Source organism: Myotis daubentonii, chromosome 12 (assembly GCF_963259705.1).
Source record: "Myotis daubentonii chromosome 12, mMyoDau2.1, whole genome shotgun sequence".
NCBI classification, from domain to species: domain Eukaryota; kingdom Metazoa; phylum Chordata; class Mammalia; order Chiroptera; family Vespertilionidae; genus Myotis; species Myotis daubentonii.
The window spans coordinates 37286248-37304042 of NC_081851.1; the positions used below are offsets into that span (position 1 = coordinate 37286248).

Sequence of the window (17795 nt, forward strand, 5' to 3'; positions counted from 1 at the left end):
GTTGTAGTATTCCATTTCATTCTGGATATTAGCAATTTGTATCTTTTTGTTAACCGTACTAGAGGTTTATTGATTTTATTGATTTAAGGGACTACCTTTATATTTCATTAATTTTTTCCATCTCATTTTCTCCTTTTCAATTTCAATGATTTCTGCTTTTATCATTTTCGTCCTTCTGGTTGCTTTGGGTTTTACTATTCTTCTTCCAGTTTCTTGAGTTATAAATTGATTTGAGCTCTTATCTTTTATAATGTAAGCAACTTCACTCCACTCTTGCAGACTGTGAGGCAACTCTTGTGCTATGATGAAAAAGAAACCTAAAAATGTAGTATCTGTTCCCTTCACTCACCCTCTATTATTAATTGGTGCACTCTTGGAGGAGCTAAAAATCAGGTACTAAAATAATTCAAAGTCAGCAGGCTTATTTTTTAAGCATGGTCTATTCTAAAATTTATAGTACTGGGCTGTATCCAGCATTTAACAACCCACTGTATTATTATTTTTTATACCCTTATAATTTCTTACACACCTATTCAGTAATAATTCAAATGTTTAAAAAGTGATCCTAGTGGTGCAAAGAAGTAAAGGCTGCTTTGTCTTTGTGGATTCAGGATAATATTAAATTACTTGCAAGGAGCTACCTTAAGTGGGTGTGAAAGAAATAGTAGATAGATCCAGAAGCAGAACAAATATCTTCCTAACACATTAGAAAAATCAAGTAGAATTTTACTCAAACCTACCTGGGCCAAACATGCTGCAAACTAATTTTAGCCAGCAAAATTGGGAGTTTTAAGAAATCTTTGACCTGTACATAGATAGTTGGAGAAAGGTTTTAACACATGAAGAATTCCCCAAAATCCCAAGCCACAGTGGTCACAGAGAAGAAGCCTGTCTGCAATCACGTGTAAACAAGTCTTTAATAAATCAGACACAAACACAAGATGGTATTTTAAATATACAGTAGGAACATTTATTTTAACACTTCTAAAAGATATTTCTCCATGCCTGATGATTTGATATAAAAATCAAACACATCATACTTTCCCCATCAGTCTCTCTACATCAAGGTCAATCAGAAATTTATACAACATGAATATTTGCTTCTGAAACAAAAATTACAAATTAGTGATAACAAAAATACACAAATCAACTGGACCCTAAACAAATTTCTAACAAATTTTTCCCCAATCACCTAGAGCTTGAGCTTCTTTCTTCAACCTCATTCTGCTCCTTTTCCTTTCTTTGCTTGGCCATGAACTTCTGTTAAAATCAATTTGTAATATACAATATTTATTAGATGTTGTTTTGCTGTGCATACATACAAATCTAATCTATTTCACTGTATTTACAATTTAAAAGAGCCTGATCCTATAAAGTAAAGATTTGAAACACAGTGCCTTACATTAACATTCCTTCCTTCCATTCATCAGTTATCTGATATTAATGATTACCAGGCATTATGCTTTGTGCTTAGGGTGGTTGAAAAAATAGGTAAGGCCCTTTACCTCACACAGAGCTTACATTCTAGTGGAGGAAGAGAGACAATAAAAAATAAATAATTTTGGATAGTGGTAAGCCCTATAAAGGAAAAAAATAATAAGGTAATTGATTAAGGTTGATTCTTTTGTAGAGGAGAGAAGATTATACTTTAGCTTGTTCTTTCTTGGGCAAAAGCCTTTCTGGAAGCTGATATTTAAGTAGAAGCCTAAAAGACAAGGAACAACCAGCAATACAAGTGGGAGTAGGAGAGGGCAAAGGAACAGCAATGTAAAGGTACAAAGGCAGCAACAGGCCTTTTGTGTATGAAAAATAAACAAAGAACTAAAAAACAAAAAAAACCCAAAAACCTAGAACATAGCAATTCAGGGTTTAAGACTAGAATAAAACAAAGCTAGGTTCAAATCATAGGTCTGCCATTAACTAGCTATATGACCTTGGGGTTAGATACTTGTGTTTAGGTACTCTTTGAGACTGTTTCCTCATCTTTAAAATGGAATGATAACATCTACCTCATAAAGTCGATCAGGGTGGATTAAATAAGTTTATAGCAAATAAGAACTTAATAAATGTTAGGTGAATGTCTGTGCCACAAATTCAATATGGAAAATGCATAAAAATAACTCTGTTTCAAACAGGAGAAACTAGAGCTATGGCTGATGATAATTCCCTATAGCACTCCCTGAAGATGTGTATAACTTGGGGAAAAGGGAGGGGCTATGATTAAATCAGGTTAAAAAATGGGCTAAATAAATAGGTAAGCAGTTTTTTCTAACTAGACAATTTGGAAACTTTAACATGCTGTGTGACGATGACTCTGCAAGAGCGCCATCAGAATGCAACTTCCTACACTTAATGAATGAAGTGTCACATTGGACTAGTGATCTGCAGAATCCACTCAGGCAAATGCTGCCAGGGAAAGAAAGACTAGAAGTTATTGGCAAGAAACAATAAAGGAGAGGAATAGGAGAATAAGAGAAATCAACTGCCGCACACCTTCAGAAGTCCTCCTACCTAAAGGGAAAGAATGTACATTTTGTGTGGACACTTAAGTAGTTTGACTATAATGCCATCACCTGAAAATTTTATGGGGAGTTAGAAATTTACCTCTGTATTTTGCTTATGACGTGTACTCTTGCAGTGATTTGTCATTGCTCTTTCCCCTGAGTAGAAGAGGGAACAAATTGGACAGAAGAATCCAGGCTTCGGTACAAGAAAGTCTAAATCTAGAGGGCAGAAAGAGAGAGGGCAAAGAGAAAGGAGTAAAATTTATGATACTTTATAGCTATGTTAATCAATTTATTTAAACACAACAAAAAACCAAGCACAGTATATACTTATATACAAACATAACATGCACCTAGGATTGCTATATATTTAGGGATCAAGAGCAATTAGGCTTTTAATTTAAAAAACGTTTTTATTTCTTTAACAAATTCTATATATAACATTCCAGGAATGCCAGGGAATTCCTTCAGAACAGCAATTCATTGGAAAAAAGAATCCCATAGAGATTCTTTGAAATAAACTGCTTTGGAATCCCCTATTAAAATAAAACAGGAAAGAGGCAGATGATGGGCAACTGTCTGCTTGAGGGCTATTCTGACAAATAAGGAGCCCTTCAGATCACCTTAGCTAGCCATGAACAAAGTTGGTTAGCTAAGCTTTTCAGTATATTCTACTTAAATGAAATTTCTGCCTGGGCAAGTTATTTAATTCAATGTTTACCAGAACAGTAAAGGAAGTGACATATGAGTTATTGTTACTCATCTAACCAACAAAACCTTCATGATGGCACTGAATTTTATTTCTTATGGATTAGGAAAAAAAGTGCCATTGTTACTTTACCTTTGGAGACATCAGCTGCCACTGGTGTCCCTAAAGAAGGGTCCTCCATCTTCTTGCGTTTTCGTTCTGGTTCTGAATCCTTAAAGTCAGATTCTTCACCGACTAAAGTCATTAAATTTTTAAATAAAAAAGGTTATTTAAAATAAATTTACAGACTTTGTAAAGTTTACATTAGATAATCCCTTCCTTCAAAGATTAGTTTATGGCTCACCTTGTTTAATCCTACCTGACCACTCTTCTAAGATTCTTTGATGTAAGGACTAAATAGGTAAATATGTTTAATCTTATTAAATGAATTTAAAAGAAATGGACTAGCCTGGCCGGTGGGGCACAGTGGTTGAGCATCTATCCATGAACCAAGAAGTCACCGGACTGATTCTCGGTCAAGGCGCATGCTAAGATCATGAGCTTGATCAACAGTAGGGGGTGTGCAGGAGGTAGTGATGGATGTTTCTTTCTCTCTATCCTTCTCCTTTCCTCTCTCTCTAAAAATCAATAACAACATTAAAAAAAAATAAAACTAACAGCTCATTTTTTTAAAAAAATATATTTTATTGATTTTTTACAGAGAGGAAGGGAGAGAGATAGTTAGAAACATCGATGAGAGAGAAACATTGATCAGCTGCCTCCTGCACATCTCCTACTGGGGATGTGCCTGCAACCCAGGTACATGCCCTTGACCGGAATCGAACCTGGGACCCTTCAGTCCGCAGGCTGACGCTCTATCCACTGAGCCAAACCGGTTTTGGCTAACAGCTCATTTTTTAAATAAATTGTTCCAGAAATAATTTAAAGGGTAATGGAAGAAGTTCAATAAAGTGTCAAAAGTTACCTTGTGTATGCAAAGTATTGAGTTGGGGGAAAGAGTGTGGATTAAGGGGAAAAGGAAATGAGCAGAGAATAATTCTGATGTTCTGTACTGAGGCCCTTGCGATCATCAAACAAAGAACCAAAAAACAAAAACAACCCAACTGAGCCAAAACTGACAGACTAAGACCCTTGTTAGACAGAATCACAAGTAAAAATACAAATGCTAAAGCCCAGCAGAATAAGTAATATGTAAAAAGCACTTCATGTCAGCAGACACTGCATAATATGATCTTGGGGGAAGACAAAGACAGAACTGGTTCCAAGCAATCTTATTTACTACCCTCAGTAGCTGAAATACTTTACACTGTTGCATAGCACTTGACAAATCCCTTTCACATACACATCATTCATTTAGCATGTATCTCGTGTGAAGAGAGGCAAGTCAAATCATTATTATCCCTATTTCTTCATAGATGGAGAAAGCAAAAGCAAGAGAGGAAGAAACTGATATGCCCAAGGTTGCATGGATAGTTAAGTGATAGAGACTAGAGCCAAGACTTGTGACTTCAAGTTCAGTGCTCTCTACAGGAAACTGGGCTACCTTTACCAAATCTGAGGAGATCGCTAGGAATTATGATAGCATTATTTATTCTTCTCTTATTCCTTGCAGTTTACTGGTTATCAAATCCTAAAGAATCAATAAAAGAAAGACTTGTATCCCATTTCTTGACTTGATAGTTAAAATAGCCTCCAATATCTTCCTGCAAAAGTTTATTCCCTTATCAAAGGAATAAACTTTTTCAAACACATTTGCTCCTGAAACTCCAAAGACACATTTATCTCATAATAATAAGTAATTCTGTAATAATTTAAATAAATTAAAACAAATATTTTAAGTTTTAAAAATGAACTCTTAAGCTAGAAAACATATTGCCAAACATACTGTCTCTGCATTAATGGAAATAAATTGTTACAGAAGCAGTAAATAAATCATCCTTTTTCTATTCTTCATTCTTCAACTTAACCACTAACTATGGCTTGGTATCAAGCAGAGGTTATACAGAAGAGACAGAGGAGTAACAGTTTGGGAGAGAGCTTTAAGAAAGAGGGCATGATCAGTGGTAACAAATGATGCAGAGAAGTAAAATAAAACTAAATTTAGAAGGAAAAAAACAACCAAGTTTCACAACAACCCAATGGAGGTTCTCAACACCAATTCAGGAAGGTGGTTACAAAAGAAGCCAGAATATATCCATTCCATAGGAAATGAAGAAGTAACAGTAGATCTTCTTTCTAAAATGCTTTGCTCTAAAAGAAAGGAGAAAAGATGGCAACTAGGATTCCAAAGTTAAGGCACGGTTTTTTAAAGGGCATGGTCTTGGGCATATTTTAAGTGTGAGGAGCCAATATAGGTAAAATACAAGCTGGCAGAAAGGGGAGATCCTATATTTGCTCTGGTAAATAGAAATGAAAGCAAAGTTATATAGTGAGAAATGGACTAGGCCCGTGGTTGGCAAACCGCAGCTCACGAGCCACATGCGGCTCTTCGGCCCCTTCAGTGTGGCTCCTCTACAAAATACCACATGCGGGCGCACACATACAGGGCAATTGAAACTTCGTGGCCCATGCACAGAAGTCGGTATTTTGTGGAAGAGCCACACTGAAGGGACCAAAGAGCCGCATGTGGCTCGCGAGCCACAGTTTGCCGACCACTGGACTAGGCGATACAGAGGGGAGAAAAAGGCTTATATTACAACAATTAGGAAATGGGAAAGGAAGGAGGCCTATAATAGACTATAGGCCCGGTGCACAAAATTCAAGCAGGGTGTGTGTGTGTGTGTCCCCTCAGCCCAGCCTGCACCCTCTCCAATCCGGGACATCCCTCACAATCCTGGACTGCTGGCTCCTAATTGCTCACCTGCCTGCCTGGTCGCCCCTAACTGCCCCCCGACCCCGCCGGCCTGGTCACCCCCAACTGCGCCCCCGCCAGCCTGGTCACCCCCACTGCCCCCCCTATACTGGCCTGGTCACCCTAACTGCCCCCCACTTCTGGCCTGGTCACCCCCAACTGCCCCCCTTGGCAGCCTGGTCACCTCACGCAGCCTGCTGTTCAGTCGTCCCTCACTAACCGCCTTGCTGGCCCGGTCGTAGGCAGCCATCTTGTGAGGGTGTGAAGGTTAATTTGCATATTACCTCTTTATCATATAGAGGGATTGTGGGGCAGCACTGAAGGGCCAACTAAGATTAGATTCAATGAACCTGGACTGAATCAGTTAGTTTTTCCTTAGAGAAGATAGAAAAGCAAGATGGCAAGGGTGCTGTAAAGGGGATGGTGCAAGGGCTGTTTAAGACAGTGGGTAGTTGATATTTTGCTTTACCTCTCTGAATCAATAAACTTGAGATCTGAAATGGTATGCTTTTTTTTCCTAACCCTTTTAGCATTTTGCTATGAACATAATGGATACAATGACAAATACTTGTTTCATGCCTAGAGAACTCTCTTACACTTAGACAACATTCCCTATTTGTTTCAACATAGTTTTATTAATGTTATTAAGACATCTGAATTCACTGGCTGGCTGCTTGGCAGCATCCACAAAGTAACAAATCTGGTCTACAAGTAAGAGCTAGTTAATAAATGATTTTCACTTGATACTGCAACATGGTCAGAATAACCCCTTTTGTGGATCACTTCTATAAATTTGTCTCATTCTATTATAATGGGATTGCCTACTATCCTATTACCCCATTTCATTATATTCCACTATCTCTCTAAATTACAAAAATAAAAAAATCATTATTCACATCTAATCATTATAAGGCTATACCCCTCCTCGCCTCAACAAGCTATTTCACTATTTTTCTACTTTTCTTCTTCAGTGGTAGATCTAAGACCCCATGCTGTGTTACTCTCTTGTCCCCCTTCCATCAATCCTGCTTTACCTTCACTAATTTGGTAGGCCTCTTCTTTATCTTGCTCTGGTTCTGTCTCAACTGCGTTTTCCAATGGTGGAGTTGTCCCAATTCTAACTCTCTTGGTTGGCATTTTAGCTTAAAAAAAAAAAAAAAAAGTCTAATTTATTTACTTACAGTAACAATATTTAAATTGCTTTTAATGATAAGTAACAATTTTAACACCTTTTTTGAAAACAATACTCAAATTTGGGAAGGAAGCTTATTTCTAATATAAAATAAGAACATTTTATTTAAAAACATTCAGCATTAGTATAAGTATTCTTTTATTTTCTGATTTATGTTGTTCCAAACTATATCTTCCTACCTGTGTTCCCTAAGAAGCCTATACATATTTTTCTAATTTGTTACACAAATCTGTGGGACCTTCCTAGTATTTTTTTTCTTTTTAGTATGGATAACACTTTCAAGATTTCCTTATTGGATATTATTTTGATCTCCCTCAAGTCCTGAAGGTGAGCTAACCTATTATTCTATGCCCTCAAAATTATTACTTAACAGTGAAATGGTACCTTCTTAAATTCTTCTAAATCCAAAGTATAAGCAAATACTGGGAGGCGGTCTGGTGTAAACAACCTTCTACTTACCAAAGCTAATTTCCCAGAAACTGCAAATATACCATTCCATTCCAATTTTAATATTGGCACTCTAGTTTGCTTTTTGGTTTTGGTATCTTTTCTTGAGGTATAAGAACTTGGGGCGAGGGCTACTCTGTAAGAGAAATCTGTGAAATCTGTACACATTTCCTTGGCTATAACTATTTGTTGGCTTCTTTTATCAATAGAGTAAAAGTATTAGAAATGCTGCAACATGTTTTTAAAATATTTTAAATGTAATACCCTCATAAAACAGAAAGCAACCGCTTCTAAGTATCTACCTGCTAAGTGCCTCTCAATCATGGTGTTCAGATCTTCTTCCGTAACATTCACACTTACTGGACCCACTTGGGACAAGGCTTCAAGTTTTGTCTTCCTTGTGTCCATAGCTCTCTTTTTCCTATCCCCTCTTCTATCTGTGGGATGTTCATTTTTGCTTTGTGCTAATTCAACTTTTAAATCATCTCCATCTTCCTCTTCTCCAACTTCATCAACAGTAACGAAGTTAAGCTCTTCTTTAAGGTTATTAAAGTCTGCCACAGAGTCTTCATCCTCTTCATTTACTTCATCCAAAGTCACCAAGTGCAGATCACTGCTGTCATCCTGTATTTCATCTACAGTAACCAAAGTAGAAGGGTCTTCAGGCATCTGGGAAGAAATGAAGTCAATGGACTCACTTCCAGTATTTTCCTCATTTCCTTTAGTATTTAAAGTGGCAAAATTTAAGTCTGCTGATTCATTTAAAGGTAGCTCCTCTACTTCTCCAATTTCATCCACAGTCACCAAGCGTTCCTGTTTGAGAAGATCTTGTTCTTCAGCCACCGACAGTACAATAACATCTTTAGGTTCACTGTGGGATATGCAATCGTCTTGATCAATTAACTCATCTAATGTAAGAAGTGAATTTGAATTTTTTACCATTTCTTCCATATTTATTTCTTCTTCATCAATAACTTCATCTACAGTGACTAGAGCTTGTGCTAGATGTGCATCTTCCTCTTCCCCAATCTCATCCAATGTTACAAAAGATAATTCTCCCTCGACAACATGCGGGGCAGAAGTTTTCCCTTTCTTCTTCTTTACAATAAGTTCAGAGGAAGGGATATTTTTGAGAGCTTCTTTCCTTTTTCCCTTTAGTGGATTCTGTTTGGCTTGCGAAGGATTCACTTCTTCTATAACCTCATCCACAGTAACGAATTCATCCAAATTAAATGGAAATAATGGTTCCTGTTGGAAAGGTTAAAAAAAAAAAATCAAAGAATTGTGAATAACTACTAATAAACTGACTACATTTCAAATAGCCCCAGTAAATGTGCTTGAAGTATCATTTGTGAGAATTTCAGTGCAGAGAGGTTTCCTAACGGTTGAAATTAGTTATTTTTAAAAGCCCAAGAAATGAATTAGCTGTAATTCACAAGGTAAACAATGCAAAGGGCAAAACCCTAGTAATAACCTAATTCCACCTTCACTTAATTTCAGTAAGACTATAATTAATTCCTAAATAATGTGCAAATTTTAAAATATGATGGACAAAAGCATTTATCAAACAATATAATACAGCCGAAACCGGTTTGGCTCAGTGGATAGAGCGTCAGCCTGCGGACTGAGAGGTCCTGAGTTCGATTCCGGTCGAGGGCATGTGCCTGGGTTGCGGGCACATCCCTGGTGGGGGATGTGCAGGAGGCAGCTGGTCGATGTTTCTCTCTCATCGATGTTTCTAACTCTCTCTGTCTCTCTCCCTTCCTCTCTGTGAAAAATCAATAAAATATATTTTAAAAATATATATATAATACAAAGAATTCACTGTTCCATATGTTAAATATCACAATGAAGTTAAAAAGTAAATAGCTACCAAGATAGTTCCATGGACCAGTTTATATGTAATATATATTTTAAGATACGCAGCACTTAAATATAAAGTTTACATATTGATGAAGTTATATGGAAAATTACTAAGACCTTGTGGCAAGTATTAATGCACTTAAAAAAAAGTAGTATCTATAATTCAAAAAATAATGCCAATAGTAAAGAAAATAAATTCCCAGCAGGCTTTTCCTATAACTTTAGTATACTATCAATGATTAATAATAATGACATTTGAATATATACCCAGTAATTTGGGGAAGAAGGAATCTGTAAGCAGTTGTATTATCAACTTATTAAGCCAATGGAATAACTATATCTTTACTTCTGCTTCTTAAACTAATATATTCCCTTGCCCCAATAAAATAGGCTCAAATTCTTCCCCTACCAGAGGAAGTAAAATAACTAGGGCCCTAACCAGTTTGGCTCAGTGGATAGAGCATCAGCCTGTGGACTGAAGGGTCCCAGGTTCGATTCCGGTCAAGGGCATGTACCTTGGTTGTGGGCACATCCCCAGGAGGGGGTGTACAGGAGGCAGCTGATTGATGTTTCTCTCTCATCGATGTTTCAAACTCTCTATCCCTCTCCCTTCTTCTCTGTAAAAAAATAAAATATATATTAAAAAAACGACTAGGAAAATTTTTTTATGAATGGTGGAATCCTAAAATAGCAAACATAAAATGTAAGCTGTATGCCTGGCTGAGTACCAGAAAAATAAATAAATCATAGAGCCCATCCATTTACCAAAATGACCACCTTTTTGGAAGTGTCGAAAAATGAGGGGAAGACTTCAGTCAAGCCCCAGTCTCCTTTTCACATATCATTTTATTCCGTGTTTATAACTTATTCTTGTCAATATGAGATTAAAGGCATTTTCCTACTCTAATTCTCTTTCTGTCCCTGGGTAACTTTTTGCCCTGCATCAAGAACACAAACTAAGAACTTGTATGTATACATATAAATAAGGTTAAGCAATGGACACAGTCACTGGGGGCGTGGGGGGAGGGCATGTGCCAGGGAGTAGGGGAGGCTCGGGGGAGGTCAATGAGGGAAAAAGGAGACATATGTACTACTATTTGTAATACTTCATTCAAACAAAAGAAAAACAACAACAAAACCCCCCACAAACTAGTCTAGTTCAAGGTAAAAAACAAATTGGTAATAGGGACCAAAAAAATAAAACATCTCATTCCTATCCTTTGCTCTATATATATCAATTTAATTATTACAGGAGAGAGATAAGTTATAAGGTAGATGAACTCTTCCATGAATGGACAGAAGGGTTTGTTTTAATAAACGATTTCTCACCTCTTTAGATTTGGAACTTCTACCAGTGGTGCTTTTAGGATTCTTGGTGTTTTGCCCAACCAAAGTCTGAAATAGTAAGTAAAAAAATATAGAAAAAAAAAAAAGAATTTACAACTAGGTTATTAGTGTTCTTTAAAAAGGGAAAGAGAATTTAATCAACAAACATTATCCAAACACATTCAGTTATGCCAATATTTAACAGGTATACCAAACTAAGTCACCAGTTAATAACAGTGTAGGCATAATCTATAAGTTGTAGTTAAATTCAGTTTTACTGACCTTTTCCAACAATATCTAAGTTGGGCAATCAGTAAGCTGATAAATAAAGCTTCAATTTAAAAAAAGAAAAGTTTCCCATTCAGAAGCAGCGTACTAAGTCACTTCAGGAGACTCACTGCAGACTTTATTTTTAAACCACAAAGTTAAATTTCTGACCACATTTTATCCAAATAAAACTTTCCAAACCTGTTAATAATTATGAACTTGAGCTTATTATTCTAAATGTCTATCCGCTTAGATCAATGGAACCAGAAAGAGAAATGGAAGCTTGGGAGTAAAGTGAGATGAAATATAAAACAAGATTACATCTACTCCAAAGCTACAACAAGAGAGCTAATCACTTCAAAAATACATTGAGCTATTCTTCCTACCCTCCTCACCTTATTGTTGCTGTCATCCCGTTTCATGGTGGAAGGTCTAGCCTCTGTTTCCTGAGACTGTTTTGTAATATCCCTGTAATCCAGTTTAGAATCCTTGTCTTGCAGAGCTGAGATCCTTCCACTGCCTCCTCTGGTAATACCGCTTTGAGTAGATTTGATTTTACTGCTGTTTTCAGCCAATCTGGCGCTTGCAGGTTTAAGACCCAATTCCTTGGCTGAAAGTTTCTTTTCAGCATTTATTTGATCTCTGAGTACAGGTTTTAGAAAACTTCTCTGGTTTTCAGATTTGGAAGCTGTAGTTTTTGCCTTTGGAGAAGAGACCATACCAGCCTTGATGCTTGATTTACTGCTAGGTGCATTTGAGGTAGCCAGCATACTAGTTCTACTAGTGTCATCAGGCTTACTGGCCTGGCACACTCCTTTATTCGGGTATGCCTTGATCCCAGTGTTTTCTGCAGGCTTTTCTTTCGTTGCTACCACAATCTTTTCCACCTTCTCTGCAACCATCCCAGCATCATTCTTTCCAGCCTTCTCTGTTCCTATCTGCAGATCCATTTTGGTTTCCTTAGTATTAAATTCATTCTCCTCCTGTTCATCCATGTTACTTTTTTCAGAAATTCCGTTTTTGCTCATTGTCTTCTCATCCCCAGTGGAAATTCCTGGTACCAGGGTCACAACACAAGTAGATGGTACTATTTCTGAAACAGTTTCATGTTTGTCCACTTCAGCTATAGCTTCTATCATAGCCTGTGTAATCCCAGAAAAGAAGTCTTCTGCTTCAGATGGAGGTTCTTCTAGAATTCCTTGGATGTTCCTTTCTTCTATAAATGCACTGTCAGATGTTGCTACTTCTGTTTCAGCTTTAATAATTTCTGCTTCTTCCTTCCCAAAGTCACTGGTATACACCTGCTGATTTAAAAGGGACTCCTCTACATTTTCGGTGAATAATTCAATATTGGTTGGAATGGATTCTACAAGAGGAATTTCCACTTTTGCCTCCTCTCCTTGAGTTTCAATTTCCAATGTTTCAATAGCAAAGTCAGAGTCACATAGTATTCTGTCAGGTTCTTCCTCACAAAACTCTTCCTGTTGTACAGAAGTTTCTGTTTGAATGCTGGGAATAGTTTCTTCTTCAACCTCACTAGGTTTAACAGAGGGACTATCAGCTGCTGTTTGCACCTCACTTTCATCAACTGGATTGTTTTTCAAGTCAGGGCTAAAAGTATTTAAAAACAAACAAAAAAGAACACAAACAAAAACACAAACAAAAATCAAACTATGATGAGAATTCAACCATCATAAATAATCCCGTTGATGCCAATTGTTAAGAGTTCCTAATGCATTAATAATAAGCATAGGGAAATCCAGCCAATCAGCATAAAAATGGTTAAGATGCCTTGATGTAAATATGTAAGCAATATAAAAATTTTAAAGAGATCCTCCAGTGCATTGAATATTTCTTTTTAGTTCACAGGAAACGGCAAAATTATAACCATTTATTGGATCCTTGTACTCATTTAAGTTATAATAAATTTTTTCCTTCTGTGTTAAATTTGCATCTTATTATTAGGTCCTATCTTTCTAACAGTGGTAACTGAAATAATAAAATATATATGTAGCTTTACAATAAAACTAATAATCTACACACTGAAATCTAAAACCTTACCTAAAAGGAACAACATAAACAGAAACTGATAGTAAGTCACCTCTTTTTTTAATACTCTTGGATATTTAAAAGTTAGAGATGAAACTGATAGTAGTGTCACCCTAACATAAATATGAGGTCTTATTATAAAATATGTACCTTTGGCTATATTATGAGAAGAAATATGTTAAAAGAAATATTTCCAGTTATAGAGAATAATATACAATTCCAATACATAAGTTAAAAATGTAAGTAAAATTATTCAGAATAAATGGAGGAAATAAATGCAACTGATCTTATTTCATTGTGGTCTTTCCAAATGAAAGGTAAGCAAAAGTGTGAGTCTATCATTCAACTACTTTCGTTGAGACAGAGACAGAATAAACTATATTAATGTTCCAAAGATCAGATGTAATTTTGAAGAGTAACAAGGAAAATCCAAGCTTCTGAAGACAGTGTCCAGCATGTTATCTACACAAATTGAAGTTCAACAAATACATTCACTTAATTACATCAGAAGCAGCAGGTTGGAGGAAGACACCAGACAGAAAGTGGTCATGCCACATAAATACCTCATAGTGAAGAGTATCTACATTTTCCCCCCTACTTTAAAAAATAGGAGGTGATGAGATACCCCCCCTGATATGATTCTTAAGAGGTGGCCATATATCCTTTATTGAACACAAGATAATGTGTATCTGTGTCCTGACATGTTAATAATATTTTAGAGTTTGGAAAAAGTGCTATCACATAAGGGTCTAATAATTGGAGGCAGTAAACTAGTCCTCTCCCTAAAATTGGTAAGTTTAAACTTCCAAAGGAGAAAACTTTTTTAAGAGATCAGAAAAACACCTCTTGATAAAAAGTGTAAAGGCAAAGAGGCTGAGGAATTTAAGTTAAACAGCCAGTAACCATAGACCTTAATCAATACATTTATTCATTATATAAGCATATAAGCTACCCTTCACACGCTGAAAGGGTTTAAATGTTGTTTTAAATAATTCACACCCCTTACATTAAAAAATACCAATGGCTGATTTTGAGTGTTCCAAATTTTTAGGACTAGCACAAATATGACAAAGACAAGAAAAAGTTGTGACATTCAGTTACAGCAGTTACATAAATATGATTTCTCAAAATACAAACATTTTGTTTTTAAATCACAAGACTCATTTCCAATGACAAGGATTAAATTCAAATTTCTGCCTCATTACAGAACTGTGTATTAACCCTAAAGCCTTTACAAATTAAGGCTATTACAAAAACACCAATCTAGTGGTCTAGAAGACTAGCAATGCGGATTTTGATTCCTGGCTCTAGAATACAGCAAGTCCTTCCCCTTTGCCATATTTAAAGTTTGTCAATTAAAAAAAAAGCTATTATCTTTTCTATAAAATGAATCACTATGCAGCAGTTCCATATTTCAAACAGAGAGCATAGACCTACTTGGAAAATGGCTCAATTCCATATTTGTTCTTGTGCATAGTTTTTTTTTTAAAAAATTACAGAGCTTTCTTCAAAGAATTCATTTACCAAAAATTAATATCTAGTTTTCTGGCTAATATGGGAAAAAGTCTCAATATTCATCTAGTTAGCTTGGAAAGTCAGTTTGAAATGTCAAATACATGTAATTATTAACATTAGAAGTCAAACAATCAGTCTTTCAGGAGATCAAAGGAAAACAATCATATTCTGGGAAATGGCACAAAAAATTGGTCCCAGGAAGGCATTCAGGATACAAGTATTAATTTCCCACCCTCTGCCCACCTCCATCCTCCCCATAACACCAGAGTTTCAAATCTTCAGAAAAGGCATACAATAAAAGCTGGGCATGAGAACAAATGGTAAGACTATACCATACAAGAAACTTTAGACTGAGACTTAACAATACTGAAGATTAGTGTTTATTTCAGAGTGCCACTGGATACTTCCCAACATTATGAATGAATTGGTGAAAATCTTATCTTGTGTCCTTATTTTGAGCCTTAATCACATGATAAATAATGTTACATGGGGGAAGACGAGAACAGGCAAAATGTAGTTATTATTATATTATTAATATATTCATGTGAGATATCCTTTCAGTAGAAAATGTATTTAAATACTTCAACTATAAACAAACAGGCAAAAAAGCACCCATATTTTCTCAGAATCAGTTTAACTCCAATAAACAAATGTGAAGTATTTGGGCTAAAACCCGCATCTTTTTCTCTAATGTCATATAAGTCAGAAAAAAATTGAGTGCAAAATGGGAATTAAAAAGTTATTAGTACTAGAATTTTTTAAATTGATGTTTAAGATTAGACAATTATCTCTAAATTCATTAAGAAATATATTTGATTTTAAAAGTCAAAACGAGAGGAAAAAAATGACCAAAACACAGATGATGCCTATTCCTGCAGACCTGAAAGAAATTTTGTCAGATGAAATATATAAAACAGAATTTTCAGAGTTTATTTACTTACCAGCCAGAGTTACTGTGGCCAAACTGTAGGTCTATCTTTACTACTACATGTGGCATTGTTACTTATTAAGCCATTCATGGGCTTTTATATCAAACACTGCTTTTGGTATTCCTTCTTAGGCATATGAATATAATTGGTATGATGTACAACTTAAAGTTTGTGTCGACACATACATCAAATCTATTGCTTCAAGTCACCAACATATTTTAATGTACTCATAAGCCTCTATCATTTAAAAGTCTCATTTAATAAATATTAATTACTGAGAAGAAAAATCGGTAGAACTTCCTATTTTTCTGTTCTTCAGGCATCTTACAATTAGTGCATCAAATAAAATAAACTCCACATTTTAAGCACTTTCAAAATGCTCTCATACTTAAAAGCTCTTACTACATTAATTCCAACAAATAAGGGTAAATTACATTAATTATATAAGGGAAGGAAAAAGAGTTTAAATTCGTAAATCCCAATAAAGAGTAGTAACAGGGAGATTATTCATTGGTGGGGCAAAGGTGGTGCTATGAGTGGATTCATCAGGAAGAGAGAGTGACTAAAAAGACAATGTGGTCAAAACAAAGCTGTGAGTGAGCCACTACTCTGTGTAGATTCTGAAGAAGAAACTTTCATCCTCTGAAAATATAAAGCAGCATACATATTACTGTTTTATAAATATCCCTTTCCACACCCCAGCTGTTTTTAAAAAGTATCAAAATACACACTGAACATTACCTTTTTGGTTTTAAGTGTAAAATTTTAAAAGATTATGCAAAAAGATTGAAGTGTTACCATTGTAACTATTTTGGAAAAGAAAATCTAACATGAAGAATATAAAACTGATCACAGAGTTGAGTTGTTTAAGAGTCTTAGCAAAACATTTAATAAAGAAGTCATATTTATATATTTAACTCAAATTGTGTTTATACAGTTTTTCTAAAAAAAAAAATAAAAATAAAAAAAAATCCGTAAATACCGAGACAAAAAACAAAAACAAAAATCACCCCCTTGGTCAACAAAATCAAAAGAGAAAACCACAATACTTAGATATATACACAAAATGAACATGTAAAATAAGAAATTTTTGCTACAGGTGAACAATTACTACAAAATACAGAAATGAAATGCAGTAATTAACTAAATACTAGATGAAAATGTTAATATACTTAAAGCCACATACCTTTCTTTTCCTAGTTCTTGGTCTTTCTCAGCTTGAGCCTGTAACATAATTCCACATTTTAGTAGAGCCTATTATACTAAACTTTAAGTATTTAACCCATCAATGCAATGATTTCAATTCTTAAAATCTAAGCAAAAATAAATAAATAAATAAAAACAATAACAAACTACACTTAAGATATATTAAAATAAAAGTTAATTTTCAGTGTTCATATAACTATCAGGTTCTAGATAGGTTAGGTTATAGAGAAAAACTTCTCATTAAGGTTAGGTTATAAAGGAAAACTAACAATAGCAACTAATGAGAAAAATAAGTTTCCTTAGTGTTGACATAAATAGGAAATAAACTTTTAACTTTAAAAACCTGGAAATACCACCTTTAGCTAAGAATAAAAACAATCAATCTGAAATATCAACTTCTTCATTGTGCAATTATTACTGGAAAAAAAAAAACTTCTATTTATAAGGGAAACTAGTTGACTTGAAGAAGTTTTCTACTCAAAAACACCTAGAAAAGTTGGACAAAATTTAACAATAATCTTTTAGACACATATCCGAACCACCAAGAAAGCAATTATTTGGGGCCCAAAATGGAAGCAGGAATTAAAATTTAGTGTCTATGTACCAAACACTAGGCTAGGCACTTAGGATATATCACAGTGAGTGAACAAAACAAGCAAAAATATATGCCCTTTGTTTATTTTAATTTCCTTTTAATTTATTGGGGTGACATTTGTCAACAAAAACATACAGGTTTCAGGTGCACCATTCTACAACATATCACCTGTACACCACACTGTGTGTTCACCACCCCAAGTCAAGCCTCCAGCCATTACCAATTCTCTCTCCTATACCCTCCTCCATCTCCACCCTACAATCACCACACTGCTGTCCACATCCATGAGTTCTCTTTTTATTTTTTTCTCAATCTCTCCACCCCCCGCAATCTCCCACACAG

At 35.3% G+C, this 17795-nt stretch overlaps 1 protein-coding gene across 12 annotated transcripts in view; it reads right to left on the minus strand.

The window, feature by feature from the left end:
• Positions 1-944: 944 nt before the first annotated feature.
• ZNF638 (zinc finger protein 638) overlaps positions 945-17795 on the minus strand; it is a 111831-nt gene continuing 94980 nt past the window's right edge. For 11 of the 12 annotated variants that reach the window (XM_059659482.1, XM_059659481.1, XM_059659474.1 and 8 more), the window contains 8 exons: positions 16839-16876; positions 11555-12770; positions 10896-10961; positions 8006-8951; positions 7099-7206; positions 3346-3447; positions 2605-2723; positions 945-1260 (listed from right to left, as the gene is read on the minus strand). In XM_059659482.1, the coding sequence (XP_059515465.1) occupies positions 1189-1260; positions 2605-2723; positions 3346-3447; positions 7099-7206; positions 8006-8951; positions 10896-10961; positions 11555-12770; positions 16839-16876 (2667 nt within the window). In that variant the 3' untranslated portion in view covers positions 945-1188. The remainder of the gene's footprint in view (positions 1261-2604; positions 2724-3345; positions 3448-7098; positions 7207-8005; positions 8952-10895; positions 10962-11554; positions 12771-16838; positions 16877-17795) is intronic. The other variant, XM_059659477.1, reaches the window with a different exon arrangement.